General features: G+C 34.5%; 1 protein-coding gene across 1 annotated transcript in view; it reads left to right on the top strand.

Annotated features, from left to right (window-relative positions):
* The window catches only part of LOC118901172 (platelet glycoprotein 4-like), a 66,307-nt gene extending 48,577 nt beyond the window's left edge, over window positions 1-17,730 (top strand). Inside the window, exons 7-14 of the mRNA XM_036864261.1 lie at window positions 1,968-2,014; window positions 4,717-4,786; window positions 9,994-10,181; window positions 11,199-11,317; window positions 12,534-12,607; window positions 13,173-13,227; window positions 14,091-14,255; window positions 16,786-17,730. Coding sequence (XP_036720156.1) covers window positions 1,968-2,014; window positions 4,717-4,786; window positions 9,994-10,181; window positions 11,199-11,317; window positions 12,534-12,607; window positions 13,173-13,227; window positions 14,091-14,255 — 718 coding nt within the window. The 3' untranslated portion in view covers window positions 16,786-17,730. The remainder of the gene's footprint in view (window positions 1-1,967; window positions 2,015-4,716; window positions 4,787-9,993; window positions 10,182-11,198; window positions 11,318-12,533; window positions 12,608-13,172; window positions 13,228-14,090; window positions 14,256-16,785) is intronic.
* The last annotated feature ends 5,798 nt before the right edge of the window (window positions 17,731-23,528 follow it).

Below are 23,528 nucleotides of genomic sequence, written 5' to 3'. Positions count from 1 at the left end.
TCCAGGCAAAGTGTGTATGTGTATGTGTGTGTGTGTGTCACTAGGATACTCTAAGGCAGGCAAGAAACTTATTTAACAACTGGTAAGGCACAGGCACCAACCTATGGAACAGACCTGCCTGTATCTCAGCCCTAGAAACTCCTGTTCTGCCAGGCGTTAACCCTTTAGCTGTGACGACTGGTCATACTAGTGCATAGGTGCTGAGTATCAGCCCCACTTGAGGGTTGACCTTTATGCACAGGGTCTCTTACATAAAGAAATCTAAAGGGACTACTTCCATCTCTGCTGCATAACCAGCACTATCAAGCACCCGTACAATTACATAACCACAAATGAAAAGGAAGAAAATCAACATATCAACTTGGTGTCTAGCAGGTTGAAAAGTATATATTACTGGGTGTTTTTTTTTTTTTTTTTTTACTGAGCATGGAATATAAAAATTGCTCATTCCAGTAACGTGACTAAATGTGCCATGAGGTGGAAGCTCAATGTATCCATGCCAACGCTTTCATGACCTTCCCTTTCAAAATTTTCTTGAAATAATTTTCTATATTAATAACTCAGCTTTTTGAAACCTTGATTAATGCAAAAATGGAATTTGTATTTCAAGTTCTAAAATTGACATATTAAACTTGAAGATAAAGAGCATGCCTCCTGTGAAATAGTAGTAAAATGAGATATGTTCACATAGCCATGATTTCCTATTTTTCCCTAGCTCCTTCCTGTTTATCCAGAGTATACCTAATTCATCATATGTCTAAAATAGGAAGAACCCCAATAAATATCAAGGGAGAAAATCTTTTCTCCTTAAAGTTAAAATGAGTTTTAGATCAGTGATTTCCTGAGAAAGAATAAAGTAATCAAAATCAAGAGATGAAATATTTTGATTAAGTAACCCTTGCCTCACACTGAGTTCCAACTAAAAATTGCTTAAAACAGTTAAACGCTCACTCGTGTAGTCCTTTTTCTTCCACAGAGTCCACAGTCACATATTTTTTATAGAAAAGTCCAATGGAGGAAAACAAACACTTCTAAATGCTCACTTCAGGGGAATCACATCTCTGTATTGAGGAAAATGAGCATTTCTTCTATTTCAGTATTACAGAGAGGTTTTGAGGAGAGTTTAAGATTATGACAAGGTTAATTTAACTGATCATGGCAAGACTGAGCATGATTAATCGCTTATTCTGTTTAAAAAAGAAACAATAGCTTGCCTTGACATCTTATTGGATGGTATGTTAGGAGTGTGAAAAACCCATTTTCCATCACCAAAAAGTGGCTGAGTGTGCAGAGAAACTATCACTACTGTTGTTTTTATTGCTTCCAGATATATATATATTGAATATCTATATATCTATATATCTATATATATAGATATATATCTTTTGTAGATGCCAGAGTATAAATTAATAAACTCTGTCCTACTTAAATGCCAGTTCATGCAAGAGTTAAAAGAGAAGGAAAAGTATAAATTATCTATGTTTCCAATCTCTATTGATCCAACATCTGCTTCTCTTTCTTTCCTCCTCCACACTCCCCTCTTCTCCCTCATACTGAGTTTACATCTTCCTCCTATTCAGTTTGAATGCAACATACTATGAAATAATCCCATTGGAAATAAAAACTTTCCCCTAAAAGATCTAAGTGTCTGATAAATGTTTCTCAATTTTCTTTTTTGCAGAACTGTTTCTGTTCCATGTTGTTTCTAACTAACAACATTTGGCAGTTTTTATTTTATAATCTGATCACTTAATGGTTTCAGGCACTTCATTTAACTCAACAAAATGGAAACTTCAAACAAAACATGGATCAAATGATTTAGAACACTTCTTAAACTTAGCTTGTCACATGTAGTCTAATCAATATTTATTATTTTAGCAGAAGTACTGAATCATAATAGACAAAGTGATGTGAGAAAGGTGCCCTTGAAATAAGAATATCATTTTCTTTTTTTTTTTATTCCTAAGGCGTCTCTCCTATTGGCCAAGTTATTGTGACATGATTAATGGTACAGGTAAGGGCATATGTTTTGTGGTAATAATCACAGTGAAACCAACTCCTTTCTCCCACAAATCCACCTCCATACCTACAATGTTCTGGGGGTTGAGCGTATGCATTTGCCTATCTTTGTATCCCTGCAACATAATTCAGAGTCTCTGTTCTTATGTAGGCTTAGTAAATGTCTCTCTAATGTGATGGAATTTCTCAAGATTAACCATCGAGGATGAGCCTTTACTGCATTTCTGGGGAAACGTTTGCTTTGTACAAACTTAATGAACTCCTTCCTGACCACAGAAGTAAAGGGTTAGAAAACCTTAGAGTAGTGGTTACTGTTCACATCTTTTGTAAATACTATAAAGATAATAATTTAAAATTAAAAGAATTAAAATATCAGGATAATTACAAAAGGTAAGACATACCTCCAAAGATTTCAGGCTGAGTTAGAATCAGTGAACTTGTAAGCAGAGCCATCTATCTTGAAGAAGATGGTCAGAAAGAGAGAGAAAAGAACAACAGCAACAAAAACAAGGTTACATGTGTACTAACCATGAAAAATGTATGCAAAAATGAACATTCGGAATTAGAGTTAGGAAGAAAGAACGTACTATGTACTTAGATTTAAGCGTGGTTAGATCCAGCTTATTATTCTTCTTGAAGTAAAGCAAAGTATATATATGCCTATTAGTTTAAGAATTAAGATTGTAAAAAGCAATGGGAATTGAATACCAGGAGGTGAACTCTCAGCTACTAAAAAGCAGAAGCAGAGCATAATGCTTGCAAAGCTAGTTAGGCAATACTTCATAGGAAAGTAATATAATGAAAATGAAAAATGTTGAATACAAAGTTATGTAAAAGGTAGGGAATAAAAAGCAAACATGGGGAATGTTTACTTTACCAAAGGTATTACTGAGTTTTGCATGTTTATTTAATTTTTTAATACTCTCGTAGAAAAAACAGCAAAACCACTGTTGAGTTTGCTTTGTAGTGCTTTGAGTCATGGAATTGGGTGAAGAAATTCCTTTCTAAGTAGTTCATTTCTGCCAATAAATTGTCAAGTGTCCCAATACCACTAACTCTAGTAATTTCATAACCATAAACTTCATACTGTATCCTTAGATACAGAGAGAAATATATTGTGCTTCTCCTAAGTAGTAAAGGAGTCTTTATGGCTTTAAGAAAAAAAATAAATAAACACTTTTGTCCAAAACTAAAAGGCAAAGAAGTTTTAAAAAACAAGGTAGAGGATTTATTAATGACAATAACATAACTACATGAGTATCAGGCATGAAGTTAAAAGTATCTAAGAAGAAAATAGATGTAAAACAAACTAGGAGCAGAGGTAGACTGAACAGGCCAGAGGACTCTGATGGCATCCCTGTGAGAGAGATTTTTGGTTATGGCACTAGGGAAAAGAGACTAATGAAATGGAAAATGTTCCAAGGAGTGTTAACCATGATTTAGAAGTACTTCCTCTCCCTTCTTCAACAGACTTAAAGAGACAGAAAAGGAAAATACTGATTTACATTTGAATGCATTTTAAAAAGAGCCCTGCTAATATCAGCTATCTTATGATCATGACCCATGGTAATTGCTGGTGTCATTAAGACATAATCTTCGATGATATTTCAAATGACTTTTTAAAAGCTTTTCAATGTATTCTTTTCTTTTATGGCTAAGGTGTTGGGAAGGCAGTTGTAGGCAATGCCCATTCAGGGACCTATTTGGGGAGTTTAAGCTAATCTTTAATATCTCATTCTCTCAATGCCAGTTCACTGTGATCATCTGTTGTATTTCCCTTATCACAAGAGTATAAGTGAAATGTAATAAGATCACAAGGTTAGTGCAGTTACCAGAAAAAGAGTGTGGTATTCATAATTGAAGGATGGTTCTTACTGTTTTGAACAAACACATTCAGTGGTGGCTCATTTTGGTAATATTGATTTGTGGAGCAAATGGAGGAATTATCTAACTATTTCTTCTTATATCCAGCGTGTGCATGGATCATAACCATAGTAGAGATTCAATAAACTCAACAAATGCCCTTTTTAGTTTGATGTGTATATTTTTCCAACCATTTTCAGGAAATTCTATTTAGTGAGAGAACTTCAATAAATGATTTAAAAAATATTAATCAGCCATTAGGGCAGATGAATGAATCACTATTAAAAGTAAGAAGAACATTTACCAAACAGGAGTTCTAAATGAACCTCATGGTAAGAAAAGTGTTACTCTACAGATAGGGTGGGGATTTCAAAAAACAAACACAATCACAGTTTTAACAACATGTGGTTTTGCCATTGTTTTTTTAAACTTTCATTTATTTTTAAGGAGTAGGAAAATTTAACATGAATGGATACCAGTGAATGTGTATAGTATATAGACTTGTTGAATACGGTAGCTACTAGCCATGTGTCACAATTAAGCACTTGAAATGTGGCTAGTAAAATTTGAAATAGGCTGTAAGTACACACTGGATTTTGAGATTTGTTAGTTTTTATATTGATTACATGTTAAAATGATATTTTGGATATGGTGGGTTAGATAAAATATACCTGATACTTATTTTATTTTTAAAATGTGGCTACTGGAGAATTTTAATGTTATATATACAGTTTGTATTCTATTTCTCTTAACTATGCTGGAATTGAGATTTCTAGATTTTCCTAGGACACATATTTCACCTAATCCCTTGCCACTTGCTTGATTTTTAAACAGATGCAGCCTCATTTCCACCTTTCATTGAGAAGACCCGGGTATTGCAATTCTTTTCCTCTGACGTTTGCAGGTAAGACAAAGAAACTGATATATTTCTATATATCAGAACTCTTTCTCCAAGTGAAAAAACATAGGCATAGAAGATCATACTTGATAATCATATTATTTGAGAAAAATAAAATACATTTAGGCAAGTTTTTCTTGATGTATTAAGAATAAATAAATATGGAATTCATAATATGTTTATTAAGTCTTTAAAAAATTGAAGGTTGTAGAAGGATACTTTGCATAATGAAAATCATTTTCTCCTTTTTCATTTCTAAGCAAGAACATTTCTTTTCTTTTACTAAACTAGTAAAACGGTGGGGCGTGGCTCCACCTGAGCAACCTCATTCTCAGTGTGCTCACAGAGTCCTCACAGACGTCAATGGACAGATGACAGAATATCAATAAGGCAACAGAGATCTTAAATGACACAATAGAACAGTTAGACTTAATTGATATTTTCAGAACATTACACCCCAAATAACCAGACTACACATTCTTTTCAAGTGCACATGGAATATTCTCTAGGATAGACCACATACTAAGACACAAAATAAGCCTCAACAAATTTAAGAGGTTAGAAATTATTTCAGACATCTTTTCTGACCACAATGGCATGAAACTAGAAATCAATCACAGAAAGAGAAATGAGAAAATAATGATTACATGGAGACTAAACAACATGCTACTAAAAAACCAATGGGTCAACAATGAAATCAAAGAGGAAATTAAAAATACCTTGAGACAAATGACAATGAAAATACAACCATATAAAATCTATGGGACGCAGAAAATGCAGTCATAAGAGGGAAGTTTATAGCAATATAAGTCTTCCTCAGAAAACAAGAGAAATCTCAAATAAACTAACTTACCACCTAAAAGAATTAGAAAAAGAAGAAGAAACAAAGGAAGGAAATAATAAAGATCAGAGAGGAAATAAATACCATAGATATTAAAAAAAAAATAGAAAAAAATAAAATCAAGAGCTGGTGGTTTGAATGGATAAACAAAAGGGACAAAATTCTGCCCAAGCTCACCAAGAAGAAAAAAGAGAGGACTCAAATAAACAAAATAAGAAAGGTACAAGGAGAAATAACAACTGACACCACAGAAATACAAAAAATCAAAAGAGAACACTGTGAACAATTAAATGCCAACAAATTGGACAACTAAGAAGAAATGGACAAGTTTCTAGGAATATACAGCCCACCAAAACTGAATCAAGAAGAAATAGATAATTTGAACAGATTGATCACTAGAAGTGAAATAGAATTTGTAATATAATAAACAAGCAAACAAACAAAAAACCTCCCTGCAAACAAAAGTCTAGGACTGAATGTCTTCACTAGGGAATTCTGCTAAACATACAAAGAAGAACTTATACCGATCCTTCTCAAACTCTTCCAAACATTGAAGAGGAGGGAACACTCACAAAGTTATTCTATAAAGTCACCTCCACCCTGATAATAAAACCAGACAAAGACATTACCAAGAAAGAAATTACAGGCCAATATCTTTGATGAATATAGATGAAAAAATCCTCAACAATATCTTAGCAAACTGAATCCAACAATATATAAGAAGAATCATACACTATGATCAAGTTGGATTCATTCTGGGGTCACAAGGATAGTTCAACATATGCAAACAATCAATGACATACACCACATCAGCAAAGGAAAAGACAAAATGATTATCACAACAGATATGATTATCTCAATAGATACAGAAAAATCATTTGATAAAATTCAACATCAATTCGTGATAAAAATTCTCACCAAAGTGGATATACAGGGAACATATCTCACCATAATAAAAGCTATTTAATAGAAACCCACAGCCAACATAATACTCAAAAATGAGAAGCTGAAAGCCTTCCTGCTAAATTCTGGAACAAGACAAGAATGCTCACTGTCACCATTTCTATTCAACATAGTATTGGAAGTCCCCATCACAGCAATCAGACAAGAAAAAGAATCAAAGGTATCCAAATTGGAAGGGAAGAGGTAAAACTCTCATTATACGTAGATCACATGATACTCTATATAGAAAAACCCTAGACTCCACACAAAAGCAAGGTAGCAGGATACGAGATTAACATACAGAAATCTGTTGCATTTCTTTACACTAACAATGAAATATGAAAACAAGAAGGTAAAAAAAACAATTCTTTCAAAATCGCATCCAAAAAGTGCTTAGGAATAAACCTGACCTAGGAGGTGAAAGACCTACACTGAGAACTATAAAACATTGATAATGGAAACTGAAGATGATTCAAATAAATGGCTATATCTCATGCACTTGGCTTGGAAGAATTAATACAGTAAGTCCCCTACATACGAACGAGTTCCATTCCAAGAGCATGTTCGTAAGTCCAATTTGTTTCTAAGTCCAACAAAGTTAGCCAAGGTACCCAACTAACACAATCAGCTATACAGGACTGTACTGTAATAGGTTTATAATACTCTTCACACAAATAATATATAAAAAACAAAGACAAAAAATAAAGAAAACATTTTTAATCTTACAGTACAGTACAGTAGTACCAGTTACATCACCGCCTCTTTTACTCTTACTTCTGGACATCCTGGGCTTGAAATAAAGATACTATACTACTGTACTCTATACAGTAGTGTACAGTAAAGTACACAAAAGCACAACCACTTGTGGAGGATGCACACACGTGACAATGTATGCCAGACACGTGAACTAACTTACGTGATTGGACATATGAACGCATGTTCGCATCTGAAAGTTCACAACTTGAAGGTTTGTATGTAGGGGACTTATTGTATTGTAAAAATGGCCACACTACCCAAAGCAGTCTGCAGACTTAATGTGATCCCTAACAAATTACCCATGACATTTTTCACAGAAATAGAACAAATAATCATAAAATTTATATGGAAACACAAAAGACCCAGAATTGCCAAAGCAATTGTGAGGAAGAAGAACAAAGCTGGAGGCATAACCCTTCCAGACTTCAGAAAGTAACAGTAATCAAAACAGTGTGGTATTGGCAGAAAAACAGACATATGGATCAATGGAACAGAACAAGAGAGTCCAGAAAGAAGCCCACATATCTATGGACAATTCACCTTCAACAAAGGAGACAAGAATATACAATGGAGAAAAGAGTCTCTTCAGCAAGTGGTACTAAGAAAGCTGGACAGCTGCATGTAAATCAACGAAGTTAGAACACACCCACACAACATACACAAAAATAAATGCAAAATGGCTAAAAGACCTAAATATAAGACACAACACCATAAAACTGCTAGAAGAGGACCTAGGCAAAACATTCCCTGACATAAATCGTAGCAGTGGTTTCTAAGGTCAGTCTCCCAGGGCAATAGAAATAAAAGCAAAAATAAACAGATGGGACCTAATCAAACTTATAAGCTTCTGCACAGCAAAGGAAACCATAAACAAACTGTAAAGAGAACATAAAGACTGGGAGAAATTATTCACAAACAATGTGACCCAAAAGGGCTTAATTTCCAAGATATACAAACAGCTCGTACAGTTCAGTGTCAAAACAAACAAACAAACAACCCAATCAAAAAATGGGCAGAAGACCTAAATAGACATTTCTCCAGAGAAGACATACAGATGACGAACAGGCACGTGAAAAGATGCTCAACACTGCGAATTATCAGAGAAATGCAAATCAAAACTGCAGTGAGGTATCACCTCACACCCGCCAGGATGACCATCATCAAAACGTCTAAAAATAATAAATGCTGGATAGGGTGTGGAGAAAAGAGAACCCTCCTACACTGTTGGTGAGAATGTAAATTGGTGCAGCAATTATGGAAAACAGAATGGAGGTTCCTTAAAATATAAAACTATGGTTACCAGCAATCTCACTCCTAGACATACACCTGGAAAAGACAAAAACTCTAATTAGAAAAGATATATGCACCCCAATGTTCATAGCAGCTCTATTTACAATAGCCAAGATGTGGAAGCAACCTAAGTGTCCATCAACAGATGAATGGATAAAGAAATCTGGTATATATACACAATGGAATATTACTCAGCCATAAATATAATGAAATAATGACATTTACAGCAACACAGATGAACCTACTGATTATCATAGTAAGTGAAGTAAGTCAGACAGAGAAAGACAAATAGTGTATGATATCACTTATAGGTGGAATCTAAAAAAATTGTATAAATAAACTTATTTACAAAACAGATTCATAGACACAGAAAACAAACTTATAGTTACCAAAGGGGAAAGTGGGAGAGGGATAAACTAGGAGTTTGGGATTAACATATACACACTACTATATAAACAAGGTCCTAGTTTATAGCACAGGGGACTATATTCAATATCTTGTAATAACCTATAATGAAAAAGAATCTGAAAAAGAATATATATGCATATATTTGAATCACTTTGCTGTACACCAGAAACAGAACACTGTAAATCGACTATAATTTTTAAAAAATGTCCAAGATGGTGATACCACAGTCACAGAACTATGTTCATGTGCTCTACTGACACTGCAGCATCTTTTCAAATTGATGGGGCCCAGTAGCTATCACACAAGAACTAGCACACTGGTATGCTTGCTTCCTAGCTCTGTTTCTAGACACTGTGTGGTGTGGGCAAGTATTTAATATCTCTGAATCTTTTCCTTATCTATAAAATTGAAGAGAGCAGCATTTCTTCATACAGAATAAGCTGGGCATTAGAAATATTATGTATTGAGTTCCAGTATGCTGCTGAGGTTATGGTGGACACTTGGTAAATGATGGAGCATAGGAGACATATATCAAAACCCACATGCACACACCCTAGGAAGTGAGCAGCCCTTCTCTCCAGGATTAAGTGGTGGAAGATTGAAATTTTATTTTCTTTCATTTAAACTGGGCACAAATAGAGGACTTGAGGAGGTCATATAAATATTTAATCTATAAAGGAAACTAACTCTGAGAAATGTCGTCAGTATAAATACTCCATGGTAGTTCACAAGCAAAAATTATTCTCAGAAGCTTTTGAAAACAAAGGTAAGAAGAGCTCATACTCAGGTATTGAGTTCTGGTGTGTCTTAAAATATCACAAGAACATTTTTCCTAAGACATAAGCAAGAATTCTAACAAGATTATATCCAGTTTTTCTAATTTAAAGCAATAATATAAATTTAAAAATAAGAAAAACAGAATCTCCATAATGAAGTTCAGTTTTCCAGAATGAAGCTCTTTCTTGTCTGTGTTTAGATCATTCTATGCTGTGTTTGGAGCTGAAATTAATCTGAAAGGAATCCCTGTGTATAGATTTATCCTTCCATCCTTGGCTTTTGCATCTCCACTTCAAAATCCAGACAACCACTGTTTCTGCACAGAAAAAATTATCTCCAAAAATTGTACCTTATATGGTGTGCTAGATATTGGCAAATGCAAAGACGGTGAGTAAAAGGTCTTGATGTCACAATCCATGGCATAATATGCAGTTTTCTTTAAAATGTAAATTTCACCTAGGTTTCCTTTCCACCAGAAATTTAAAGTGAGAAAGTAAAAAGGGCAGAAAGTAAAGGTGATGATAGGATATTTTTGTTTGGATTTTTGTACTGCTTTCAACCTCCCTGTTGTTTCAGTGTTGCAAAACTTAGTTATTATTAGGTAAAACCCTACTGATATTTCCCTGTGCTACTTTGGAAAATGTCTCTTTAGGTCCTTTGCTCACTTTTTAATTGGGTTATTTACTTTCTTGAGTTGTGTGAATTCCTTGCATATTTTAGATTTTAATCACTTATGGGATATGTGTTTTGCAAATATTTTCTCCCATCCCATAGGTAGACTTTTCATTTTTTGATGGTTTTCTTTGCTGTGCAGAATCCCTGTGCTCCTTTTAGATTTAGGGTAAAATGAAAATAATTCTCAGAATACTCTGAGCATCCCAACTTACCCATCTGACCTTTTTCTAACTTTTTCTATCCTAGAAAATGGTAAATAAAAATAAATATATTTCAGGGTGTCTCTGAAAGAAGAACTGACTCAAACATGAAATTTGGAGTCTATCTTATTTTGCTCACCTTCTTCATATTGGAGTGGGTGAGAATAAAGAAAGAAAAGCCTCTTAAATTCTCAGTCCACAGACATATTACTCCCTAAAACATGAAGGTATGTGGTTGTAAATTTGTGTTCAGCAGCTAAGCTTTACATATTGAAAATAAACACCTAAGGGAATAACGACAGACATCAACTGAATGGTTAGTAGGATGACGCAGAAGCTTTTATTTTATTTTTGCTCTAAAGTGATTAGATGTAATAATTTTGTCTCACCCTCATTCCCCATTTTGCATTCAAAGCCAACTTTGCATTTCTTTTAACTTAAAAATCTTTATTTTCAAGGAAATCTTTTGAGTGCTATGTGTAATGAGGAAAATGATTTATCCCAATTGTCTCTTAAAACTTGTTTTCAGGAAAACCCGTGTACATTTCACTTCCTCATTTTCTACATGCAAGTCCTGAAATTACAGAACCTGTTGAAGGCTTAAGTCCAAATGAAGAGGAACATAGCACGTACTTAGATGTTGAACCTGTAAGCAAATACATTATTGATCTGATTGGTTTAGCATTTTTTAAATGAAAGAAAAATTAAGTTCTCGCCTTTCTGTCAATGACATTTATTGATGATATTTACTGCATCACAATCTTGACAAATTACTCAAAAATTTTTATTGAAGTATAGTTGATTTACGATGTTGTGTTAATTTCAGGTGTACAGCAAAGTGATTTAGTTATATTTATATATATATGTATTTTTTTCAGATTTTTTTTCCCTTATAGGTTATTACAAAATACTGAGTATAGTTCCCTGTGCTACATAGTAAGTCCTTGTTGGTTATCTATTTTATGTAGAGTAATGCGTATATAATTACCTACTTTTATTTCAAGGAAAGTAACACTGGTTTCTTCCTGTTGTTGCTTATGAAATGTTGAGGTAATTCTATTTTAGTTTTTCAGCGTATGGAACTTTATAATCCTTTTTAATTGTTCGTAGGTCAGGGATAGTAATGATGGGTATGATTCCAATTGGCTTAAAACAATTTGGTATAAATTACAATTTTACTGTCATTTTATACTTAACTGCAAGTATTGCTTATATGAAGGGACACTGTAGATCATGAGGGATGAAAAGAGATTTTATGGGTATATGCGCATTTGAGGCAAGATCTATTATACTTAGCGTCAGGAAAAATCTATTAAATTTCCTATAGTGTAACAGTTTCAACTTTTAATTTATTTTAATATTCTCCTTTTCAAAAGTTAAACGACATGCCAGAATTTTAGTAGTCATGTTTAATTTTAAGTAATGATAGAAGTAGTATTATAATTATACTGATGACACATGGGTTCTGACTGAATATATATTTGACCGTATATAATTTGAGATTTAAATTGACTATATGAGTTCTAAGTTTCACTGCTGTTGTTGATTCCCCAAAACCAGTTCAGATAAATATCACAAATTTAACTAAAACCTTGAGAGTAGGTTGGGCAAAGAAATTGTGTGTGTGTGCATATATACACGTGTGTATAGGTCTGTATACACACATGCATATACACATAAAATGTAATTATGAAGTTATGTACATAATATTTAATACGTCTAATTAATTATTTAATAAATTTCACAAGTTTCAAGTACTACAGTTTTACCTTAGGTTCTATATAACAGTAAAAATAAGTTTTGGATATTATAAATGAATTATTTAAAGGAAGTTGGTAATTATTTTAGTTTGTTCTCTTTTTAGATAACTGGATTCACTTTACAGTTTGCAAAACGCCTGCAGATCAATATACTGGTTAAGCCAGGAAAAAAAATTGGGTGAGTGTCTTGAACAGGTTCATTATGATTTTTAGTATTTTCTTGTCAGAAAATGAGTATATGTATGAAATTAAGTGGAAATAATATAAAATTTCAAATTCTCTTTGGCTTAATATCATGAAATAACTACTGTTTATAACTTTCATCTTTAATTTAGAATTATATCTAGTGTGTATTGAAATTGTATTTACACATATTCTGGAATTAGTGTATGATGGTGTTTCTCATTTTGCTAGCTGTCCAAATATTTCCAGGACAATTGTTTCTAAAATTCAATTTTAGTTTCCTGGGTATAAATTGTCGAAAGGGAAAATACATGCTTAGAAAAAGTCAATCTAATTAGAAATATGTATTAGAAAGATTTATAAGAGTGAAAGATGTCTGATAAACAGCCATATTAATATTTAAATGATTCATTACAGGGAACAAAAATCAAGGAACTTAGCAAGTTTAAGAGCAACTAATTTCTGAACATTTATTTACACTAGTAATTACTAACATTTCTGTTATATATGTGTATTATATTAGTATATATTTTCATAATTATTTTCAATGTTTATTACAGAGCATTAAAGGGTCTGAAGCAGAATTATATGGTGCCTATTCTTTGGCTTAATGAGGTTAGTATTCTTATCTATTAGTCACCAAAAACTGTAAACTTCCTTGTATATAGAAAAAGCTTTTAATTCTTGAAAATTAAACACATATGTATAGAATTTGAAGTTGTATGTGTTTCCATTACCTATATGGGCGAGTTTATATATTATTAATTATATAATTAATTATTTTGAGAGAACCAAGCCACACAGAAATATCAGGTTTATGTTAGTTTCCAGTGTTTTTATTTCAGAAGGATGAAGTACTTCCTATACTTTTAGATTATTTTCATAATACAACTAGTAAACACTTTTTCTTGTCATAGTGCTTGTGTTAGGAAAGAGTCATACATACATGTAACTCCAAGTAACTCAATGTGAATACTGTAGTGCTAATAAAAGCAAACCAAACTTATAAAGACCATGTAAGAGTAGGTGTCTGCAGTCTATCCGAGTGCCTAACAAGATATTTTTAGTACAAATCACGGAATTGATTAGCCACAGAATGAGGAAATGCACTACAGAAGGCTTCAGAGGAAAGAAACTGTTGGCCCTTGCCATTTCCTTCTGTCACTAGGAAACATCCTTCGGAAAATTGGAAAATATTTCAGTAAGACCTTTGTATAGATCAATGAAGTCAGTGTATTGGAGAGTGCTATATAACATGTTTCAAAGGAAGAAGATTATATTTCTCTCTCTAAATATTCTACCTTGGCATTTACTGCCTTCTCTGACATGAAAAGGGAATTCCATTGTCTTTTCTTATAGATAAAGATGACTAACATCTATGCGGTGTTTTGAAAAAAGAGTGATACATAAGTGGAGAGTTTTGAATAATTTGCTCCACTAATCAACTGAAATAACGCTAATTGTTAACTTGATTACAGACTGGCACCATCGGTGATGAAAAGGCAGAAATGTTCAGAAATCAAGTGACTGGAAAAATAAACCTCCTTGGCCTGGTAGAAATTACCTTACTCAGTGTTGGTGTGGTGATGTTTATTGTTTTTACGATTTCATACTGTGCATGCAGATCAAAGAGAGCAAATTAAGTAAGTATATAACAAAAATTATATATGGCTTTAATAACATTAGTTTATATATTACTTGTTTTCATTTTATCAAAAAGAGGTTATAAACTAGGCTGCAAATATTTCTGGATATGTCTAGTCACCTATCATTTTTAACACATCCTTGAAGTTTTGAGATGCTTAATGTAAATTATAAACAAAGCCTGAATGAGTAATAAGGCCTATTAATATCAAGCAGATCACTATATTTCATCTTTATTATTGGAGGAATGGGCTAAAATATGAAATTGTCACCTTTCAAAGTTAGAATGTTGCACAAAAGCTATATATGTACTAACTTTTCTTTTCTTATTTCTAGCTAGTTAATTATTTTAAAATTACAAATAATTAATTTAATAGATCACTGACCAGGAAAGTTTATGTAAAACTGAAAATGGTGGCTATTTAGGGAAATTAGAATTTACAAGGGAAAAGAAAATAAAAAGGAAAATTAAATAAGCTAGAAATTAATGAGAAATGAAAACTAATAAATGATAGAACTAAAATTAGGTAAAAATATGCTATTTTTAAATGAAGATAGCATATTAATATAGAAACAGGATTGTTGCATATAGTCATGCTGTCCAAAATCAGTGTGCACTCTAGATGTTTAGTGTGGAAGCCCTGATGAATTACTACAATTCAGGAGCTAGAGCTGAATACAACAATACAAGAAAACAGAAGACAAAAATGTTCAACACAGTAAAACTAAATTACTCAGAGTTTACAGGAAAAATCAGCTAAATGTAGACAGATTTGAGTTTTGACAAAACTGTAAAGGTGTTTGAGGCCTCTGTGTTTTAGGTATTACTGCACATGTCCCCTTGTACATAGAGGAATGAATGCCTGACCTTATCTTCCCTAAGCCTTTCTTTACTAATCATACTTGGCATAGGTATGGCCTGTGGGTGGGGGGGGGTTGGAATCTGTCACTTACCCATAGTTTCTGTCCGCCCTCCCTTCCCAGGAACCTCAAAAAATATACACAATCAAAATAAAAGCAATATACTTGGTATGAAAAATCACAACTTCAAAACAAGTATTCTTGCTCTACTTCCAATCAGCCTGTTGACTGTAACCTGTCTTATGTAGAAATTCTGGAACTGCCACTGATAATTACTGAGCTTTTATTATGTGCCAAAATCATGCTAAATATTTTACATGAATTATCACAACTAATCCCTAATAATATTTCATGAGTTTCCAATAATCAGGGATTCATTAGCATCCATTCTATCTTATGGAGTCATCCCAGAAAGTTATAAATTTAAACTGTGCAAAATTGTCCATTTTCACAGTGTGAATCAGTCAAACTGAAGACGAAGCAAAATGAAGTGGAGTTTTTGGACAATATTTTTCTGGATATGAAATTGAGAGCTTGAGACTACGAAGGCAACTCCATTTTTTTGTTCTGATGATTTCTGTCACTATTCACTCAAAAGAGGACTGAACAATTCTGCCTACAATCCATTTGAATAGATATTCAAAATGCTAACCTAATATATTCACATTATAACACATAAAGGAAATATTGCATCACCTTTAAGACCTGTCATTAGTCCAGTAACAAATAAGTTATGATTAAACAAAGTAATTCATATGAACACTTATACAATAGACAAAAAGACCATCCACTGAAAAGCCAAATTATAACAAAAACTTCTTCTAGTGGGAAAATATGCTTTTCAAAAGGAAGTATGAGTCATAAATTTTTTCTGTATTGTTCTCTACTGAAATTACATGAACAATTTCATCAGTGCTTAATGAGCCCTGAATGCCAATTATCTTGGGTCTGTACATGGTTCTATTAGTGTGAAAGATTGAAAACTTTCTAGAGTGTCTTTGTCAACAAGTATATTGGTTTGGCTTAACATCTGACTGTTACAGGGAAAAGCTACTGCTCTTTACACAACGATACGTCTTTTTTCTTTTTTCTTTACAAGTAGAGAAGAACACTATTCTCTGTAGATTACCTGATTTACTAGATTTAGAAGAATCACAGATATAGATTTCCTTAAACAAGCTTCAGTTTCAAATATTATAATAATTATGCCTTTGGGAAGATTTATAAACAATTGAAAAATAAGGAGATGGATGTACAAGAGGGAGTAAAGCAAAGATGGTGGAGCTAAGGTGTGAGTTTGCTCAATGGATCACAAAGAGAGTAAGCCAGTAGTCCTTTGGGAAGTAGCAGTATATACACCGCTAAGTGGAGGATGGTCTGAAGGGACAGCAAAGAGTGGAGATGCTCATCCAGAGCAGATTGAACGTGCTACCCCTCCTTAGCTGGCCGTGTGCAGCTCTTGAGAGCTGGGAAGCAGCCTACGTGTATCCTGGAATGGGAAAATAATTGCCTTATCCATGAAGTTCATCAGAGAACATTTCTCCACAGCTTAAGAAATTGGACTAATTACTAGAAAACATGACATCTTCAGTATTTAGAATTCGAATATTACCTGTTTTATTTTTCCACGACTTTCTGATAAGTACTTACCTTTCTTCTGCTTTCCAGGAAGCAAATGAGTCTTTACATTTATGCACCAGCTACATCAGGACCTTTCTTAATGTTGACCTACAAAATGAAGATTTAATATGCTTTATGTTTGCAAAACATGTCTTATCTTATAGTGGAAGAACTGGTGGCATTTGTTTTTTTTTTTTTTTTTTTTTGTACTGAGCAACAGCACATTTCTCAAGGATTATTAAGATGTCATTAAAATCCATACTTTGAAGAAAAACAGCACCTTTTAAAATTCAACATGTTCACAATGGAATGGACATCAGTTTCTACAGATGTGGCTTCAGCATGGTCCAGTTATTTTTATTTGGTACTGATTCACTGATTGGTTCCCTTTTGCTAAATTCAGCAGAGGGGTGGATGTTCTAAACAAATCCTGGACCCTGAACTCTTGTCTTCCTCATCAAAGGGAAAACATAACTACCCTCATCAGTGTCCCTGCAATACACAGACCCCAGCACTGTCAGGACATTGCATTTCATGAGTATCAACTATTCTGAAAGACATTTAAGAATGGAAACTAAATGACTGGCCTATGAACCATTTATTAAATATTACTTAATTTTCTTTCTCTATTAAATCCTTCACACAGAATGAGCAAGACTTATCACCATGCTCTTTATAACAATATGGCTCACATTTTTGTCAGTGCTAAGGCAAATGAACATGTTTGGGGACTTTGTCGTTTTCCACATTCTGCGGCTCTTCTGGAAATCTGAGTAGATTTTGATCTTTTCACTCAGTTGCATACAACTTATGCTTGGCAACTTCAGAATGCTGTGCTAGTATTAAGAGATGTAAATGATAATAAAGAAATTATTGTGTGGGAGATTACAAAGAGTAGAATGTGCATTCACGGTTATTTGTTGTAATATTTCTTGCTTTCATAGTCGCCTCAGAAAGACTGGTTTCAAGCATTAAAAAATGTTGCTCCTTAAATTCCTGTGCTTTTGTCCAGTTCCTGTTGTGTCACAAAACATTTACTCTAGTTTTCTGACCGATGTATTCTATCTGAATTTTTATTTCTTTATGCATCTATATTTCCTTCTGAAGCATTTCTAAATTCAATCTTGACCACTTTTCCTTCGTTAATTTTTTGAGCCAGTTGGGGGAAAAGGAAATACAAAGATACTTGGTCATGCTTTAGAGTTGCAGTACTTAAAGTCTAGACTATGAAGGATCTTTCCTTTTTATTAGAAGACGTATTGTTAGGTAACCCTGCTTTCTTTAGCAGGGGTTCACTTATGGCAGAGAGCACTAGGCCCCCTAAAAAGGCCCACCATAGAAAGGGAAGGCGGACCACATTCTGTCTGTGTTTTACACACAGAGGTTTCTAGGATAAAGTATTAGTAACTGGTTTGTTGAGATACTAAAATCAAGAATAATTAATCTCCTCATATTAGCTGCTAGGGTAAATACTGAAAACCCCAAACTGAGATACCACCAGTTTGGAAGAATTGTTGGAAAATCTTGAAGATATTCAAAACACACTGATGTAATAATGTCCTCTCATTTATTGGGAACAGAAAAAAAGTATCCCCCTAAGATATGGACATATGAGATCCCAAACATCCTCTTCTGATACTTGAGTCTACTTTTGCTGTATTAGGATATTTGTGGACATGTTGATCTAGGAGGAATATAAAGGATACTTCTTTAAATCTTAAACTAAGTAGGGCTGAATGATGTAAAGTAGAAACTGTTCAAAAGAATTGGTTGAGAAATTGCATATCCACCTCATGGTAGAACTGCACAACCAATCAATTACTCATTTTTAAATCTTCATACAAAAATGCATCTCATAGTATATAGGTATCAGGAAAAAGGCTTTGACTTATGTGTCTATAACTAAATACATGAATATTCTAATCTTTACCATTCATCACCATGTTTTCTCTAAATTCTATTTATTATGTATAAGAAGAAAGATAAGTCATACTCAAAGATAAGTGAAATACATTAAAAATACCCAGTAGAAAAAAATAATACTTCCTTTAATAAATGGGAGATAGATTTTTCATATAAAAAATAGATTTGGATGTGTGTGTGTGTTTCCACGTGCATGTGCGTATGCTGAGTTGGGAGTGGGAGCTTTTGGGAATGTGTTAAACGTGACTTGTTTGACCTACAGAAGGTGTCATTGCACACATGAATGAATTTGTATGTTTTATTCCATAGAAAACCTGCACCATCTTGTAAAGTGGCACATTTTCATTCCAAAGTATGTTTAATCACAACAAAACTATAGTTGTTCAAAACTTAAGTTTGAAAATGTATAGCATATGCAAAAGAGTTAACATAAGTTAGAGAATCTATAGCATCTTAAAACGGGTGAAGGCTTACTGTTGCTGACAAGTACATGAAAAGAGCTATACAGCTTTCAGTTCTCAGAAAAAGAGAAGTAAAGGGGGTATCATTTCAGGAAAAAATGTACTAATAAGGCAAATTGGTTATCCCTGAAAATTTGTTCTTGTGAAAGTGCTGGATATTTGTATTTGGATTTTTACATGTGAAATAATCTGTCAATCTTAACCCATTTTCAATGTCTGAGCTACACATTAATTATCTTTGGAGCTGGAGTTTGTTGCAGTTGTGTTCCACCTGTCAGTTCAGTGTTTCCGGTTGAAGTTCAATGTATTAGAGACATTGTGGCTGCTCTCTCTTCATCTGTCTCTTCTGGCCCATCTACAACTCTAAATAACCACTCCATTCACTCCACTTAAATGATCACTGTTCCTTACCCTTTTCTGCATACACTAACAGAATTACCTATGATTGTTTTTTCTGAGTTATTTGCAGCGAGCTGAGTTAATGAACTAAGAATGAGTCAGTGTTGAATATCTGTATCAAATACACACAGGCATACTCTGCTTTTTCCTTTCCTGGCTCAAAGGAAGCTACATTTTTTAATATTTGTGAAAATAAAAACTTTATTAGAAAAATGATTTGCTTTTCATTTATAATTTTTGAATGTGCTTGACTTCAATATTGTTTGATATTGCTACTGTAATTGTATATTAGCTGTTTTTGTCTATGAGTTATTGACATATTAACTCCTATTTTCTTTTCCCAACTGTTCTCAGATGCTAGTAAGCCTATGTGTACATACTTCAGAAACGTTCCATTCTACACACTCATGAAGGAGAACTGTGACATACCTAGGAAAATATAAATGTTTTAAAGTTTTGTTTCTTTAATTGTGTGAAATCTGAGTCGGGTGCCTCAGCATAACCTGTGAACTTGTTAAAAATGCAGAATCTCAGATGCTAACCCAGATCTACTGAATCAGAATCTGCAGTTTAATAGGATGCCCAAGTGATTTATATACACAAAAACTTGAAAAAGCCCTGATTTAAGTCATACTGAAATTGGACCACTGTGTAACAGTTTTATTTGACCTGTTCCTGGTAATAGTTTGATATATCAGCAGAACAACTTAAGAGAGCAAAGCTATATAAGCATACTGAGATGAGAAGAAACCTATCAGACTTTAAAATTTGCTATAAATATTCTACTAAGTTTTGTCATTTGACTGTTGAGCTTGTAAACGCTATTTTCATATGGTAATAGAACTATGTTTATAGTACATAGTTCTACTCTGCCTCTAGGCAGAGTAGAGGGTAAGGTGGTACTAACTTTATACTCTCTAAATTTTCTAGAATGTGTTCTTTGATCTGCTTGACAATATTCATGACAAATATTCATATTTACTGCATGTAAAGTAGCAGATAGGTCAGGGGTAAGTAAGAGATATTAACACTGGAGATATTCCCCAGAATTTATCTAAGATGGAAATTATCCACCAGAATAAAGGGACTCTTCAGAGAGGATTAACCAAGATGGCGGAGTAGAAGGACGTGCTCTCACTCCCTCTTGCGAGAGCACCAGAATCACAACTGGCTGCTGGACAATCATTGACAGGAAGACCCTGGACTTCACCAAGGAGGATACCCCACGTCCAAGGACAGAGGAGAAGCCACAGTGAGACGGTAGGAGGGGCGCAATCAGAGTAAAATCAAATCCCATAACTGCTGGGTGGGTGGCTCACAGACTGGCAAACACTTATACCACAGAAGTCCACCCACTGGAGTGAAGGTTCTGAGCCCCACGTCAGGCTTCCCAACCTGGGGGTCCGGCTACGGGAGGAGGAATTCCTAGAGAATCAGACTTTGAAGCCTAGTGGGAATTGATTGCAGGACTTTGACAGGACTGGGGGAAACAGAGACCCCACTCTTGGAGGGCACACACAAAGTAATGTGTGCATCGGGACCCAGGGGAAGGAGCAGTGACCCTGGGGGAGACTGAACCAGACCTACCTGCTGGTGTTGGGGGGTCCCCTGCAGAGGCGAGTGGTGGCTCTGTTTCACCGTGGGGATAAGGACACTGGCAGCAGAGGTTCTGGGAAGTTCTCCTTCGCGTGAGCCCTCCCAGAGTCTGCCATTAACCCCACCAAAGAGCACGGGTAGGCTCCAGTGTTGGGTTGCCTCAGGCAAAACAACCAACAGGGAGGGAACCCAGCCCCACCCATCAACAGTCAAGTGGATTAAGGTTTTACTGAGCTCTAACCGCCACAGCAACAGTCAGCTCTACCCACCACCAGAGCCTCCCATCAAGCCTCTTAGATAGCCTCAACCACCAGAGGGCAGACAACAGAAGCAAGAAAAACTACGATCCTGCAGCCTGTGGACCAAAAACCACAGTTACAGAAAGATAGAGAAGATGAAAAGGCAGAGGGCTATGTACCAGATGAAGGAACAAGAAAAAACCCCAGAAAAACAAGTAAATGAAGTGGAGATAGGCAACCTTCCAGAAAAAGAATTCAGAATAATGATAGTGAAGATGATCCAGGACCTCGGAATAAGAATGGAGGCAAAGATTGAGAAGATGCAAGAAATGATTAACAAAGACCTAGAAGAATTAAAGAACAAACAAACAGAGATCACCAATACAATAACTGAAATGAAAACTACACTAGAAGGAATCAATAGCAGAATAACTGAGGCAGAAGAACGGATAAGTGACCTGGAAGACAGAATGGTGGAATTCACTGCTGCGGAACAGACTAAAGAAAAAAGAATGAAAAGAAATGAAGACAGCCTAAGAGACCTCTGGGACAACATTAAACGCAACAACATTCGCATTATAGGGGTCCCAGAAGGAGAAGAGAGAGAGAAAGGACCAGAGAAAATATTTGAAGAGATTATAGTCGAAAACTTCCCTAACATGGGAAAGGAAATAGCCACCCAAGTCCAGGAAGCGCAGAGAGTCCCATACAGAATAAACCCAAGGAGAAACACGCCGAGACACATAGTAATCAAAGTGGCAAAAATTAAAGACAAAGAAAAATTATTGAAAGCAGCAAGGGAAAAACGACAAATAACATACAAGGGAACTCCCATAAGGTTAACAGCTGATTTCTCAGCAGAAACTCTGCAAGCCAGAAGGGAGTGGCATGATATACTTAAAGTGATGAAAGGGAAGAACCTACAACCAAGATTACTCTACCCGGCAAGGATCTCATTTAGATTTGATGGAGAAATCAAAAGCTTTACAGACAAGCAAAAGCTAAGAGAATTCAGCACCACCAAACCAGCTCTACAACAAATGCTAAAGGAACTTCTCTAAGTGGGAAACACAAGAGAAGAAAAGGACCTACAAAAACAAACCCAAAACAATTAAGAAAATGGTCATAGGAACATACATATCGATAATTACCTTAAACGTGAATGGATTAAATGCCCCAACCAAAAGACATAGACTGGCTGAATGGATACAAAAACAAGACCCATATATATGCTGTCTACAAGAGACCCACTTTAGACCTAGGGACACATACAGACTGAAAGTGAGGGGATGGAAAAAGATATTCCATGCAAATGGAAATCAAAAGAAAGCTGGAGTAGCTATACTCATATCAGATAAAATAGACTTTAAAATAAAGAATGTTACAAGAGACAAGGAAGGACACTACATAATGATCCAGGGATCAATCCAAGAAGAAGATATAACAATTATAAATATATATGCACCCAACATAGGAGCACCTCAATACATAAGGCAACTGCTAACAGCTATAAAAGAAGAAATCGACAGTAACACAATAATAGTGGGGGACTTTAACACTTCACTTACACCAATGGACAGATCATCCAAAATGAAAATAAATAAGGAAACAGAAGCTTTAAATGACACAATAGACCAGATAGATTTAATTGATATATATAGGACATTCCATCCAAAAACAGCAGATTACACGTTCTTCTCAAGTGCGCACGGAACATTCTCCAGGATAGATCACATCTTGGGTCACAAATCAAGCCTCAGTAAATTTAAGAAAATTGAAATCATATCAAGCATCTTTTCTGACCACAACGCTATGAGATTAGAAATGAATTACAGGGAAAAAAACGTAAAAAAGACAAACACATGGAGGCTAAACAATACGTTACTAAATAACCAAGAGATCACGGAAGAAATCAAAGAGGAAATAAAAAAATACCTAGAGACAAATGACAATGAAAACACGACGACCCAAAACCTATGGGATGCAGCAAAAGCGGTTCTAAGAGGGAAGTTTATAGCTATACAAGCCTACCTAAAGAAACAAGAAAAATCTCAAGTAAACAATCTAACCTTACACCTAAAGAAACTAGAGAAAGAAGAACAAACAAAACCCAAAGTTAGCAGAAAGAAAGAAATCGTAAAGATCAGAGCAGAAATAAATGAAATAGAAACAA

Source organism: Balaenoptera musculus, chromosome 9 (assembly GCF_009873245.2).
Source record: "Balaenoptera musculus isolate JJ_BM4_2016_0621 chromosome 9, mBalMus1.pri.v3, whole genome shotgun sequence".
In the NCBI taxonomy this organism is placed as follows: domain Eukaryota; kingdom Metazoa; phylum Chordata; class Mammalia; order Artiodactyla; family Balaenopteridae; genus Balaenoptera; species Balaenoptera musculus.
This window is presented reverse-complemented; position numbering and strand designations above follow the sequence as displayed.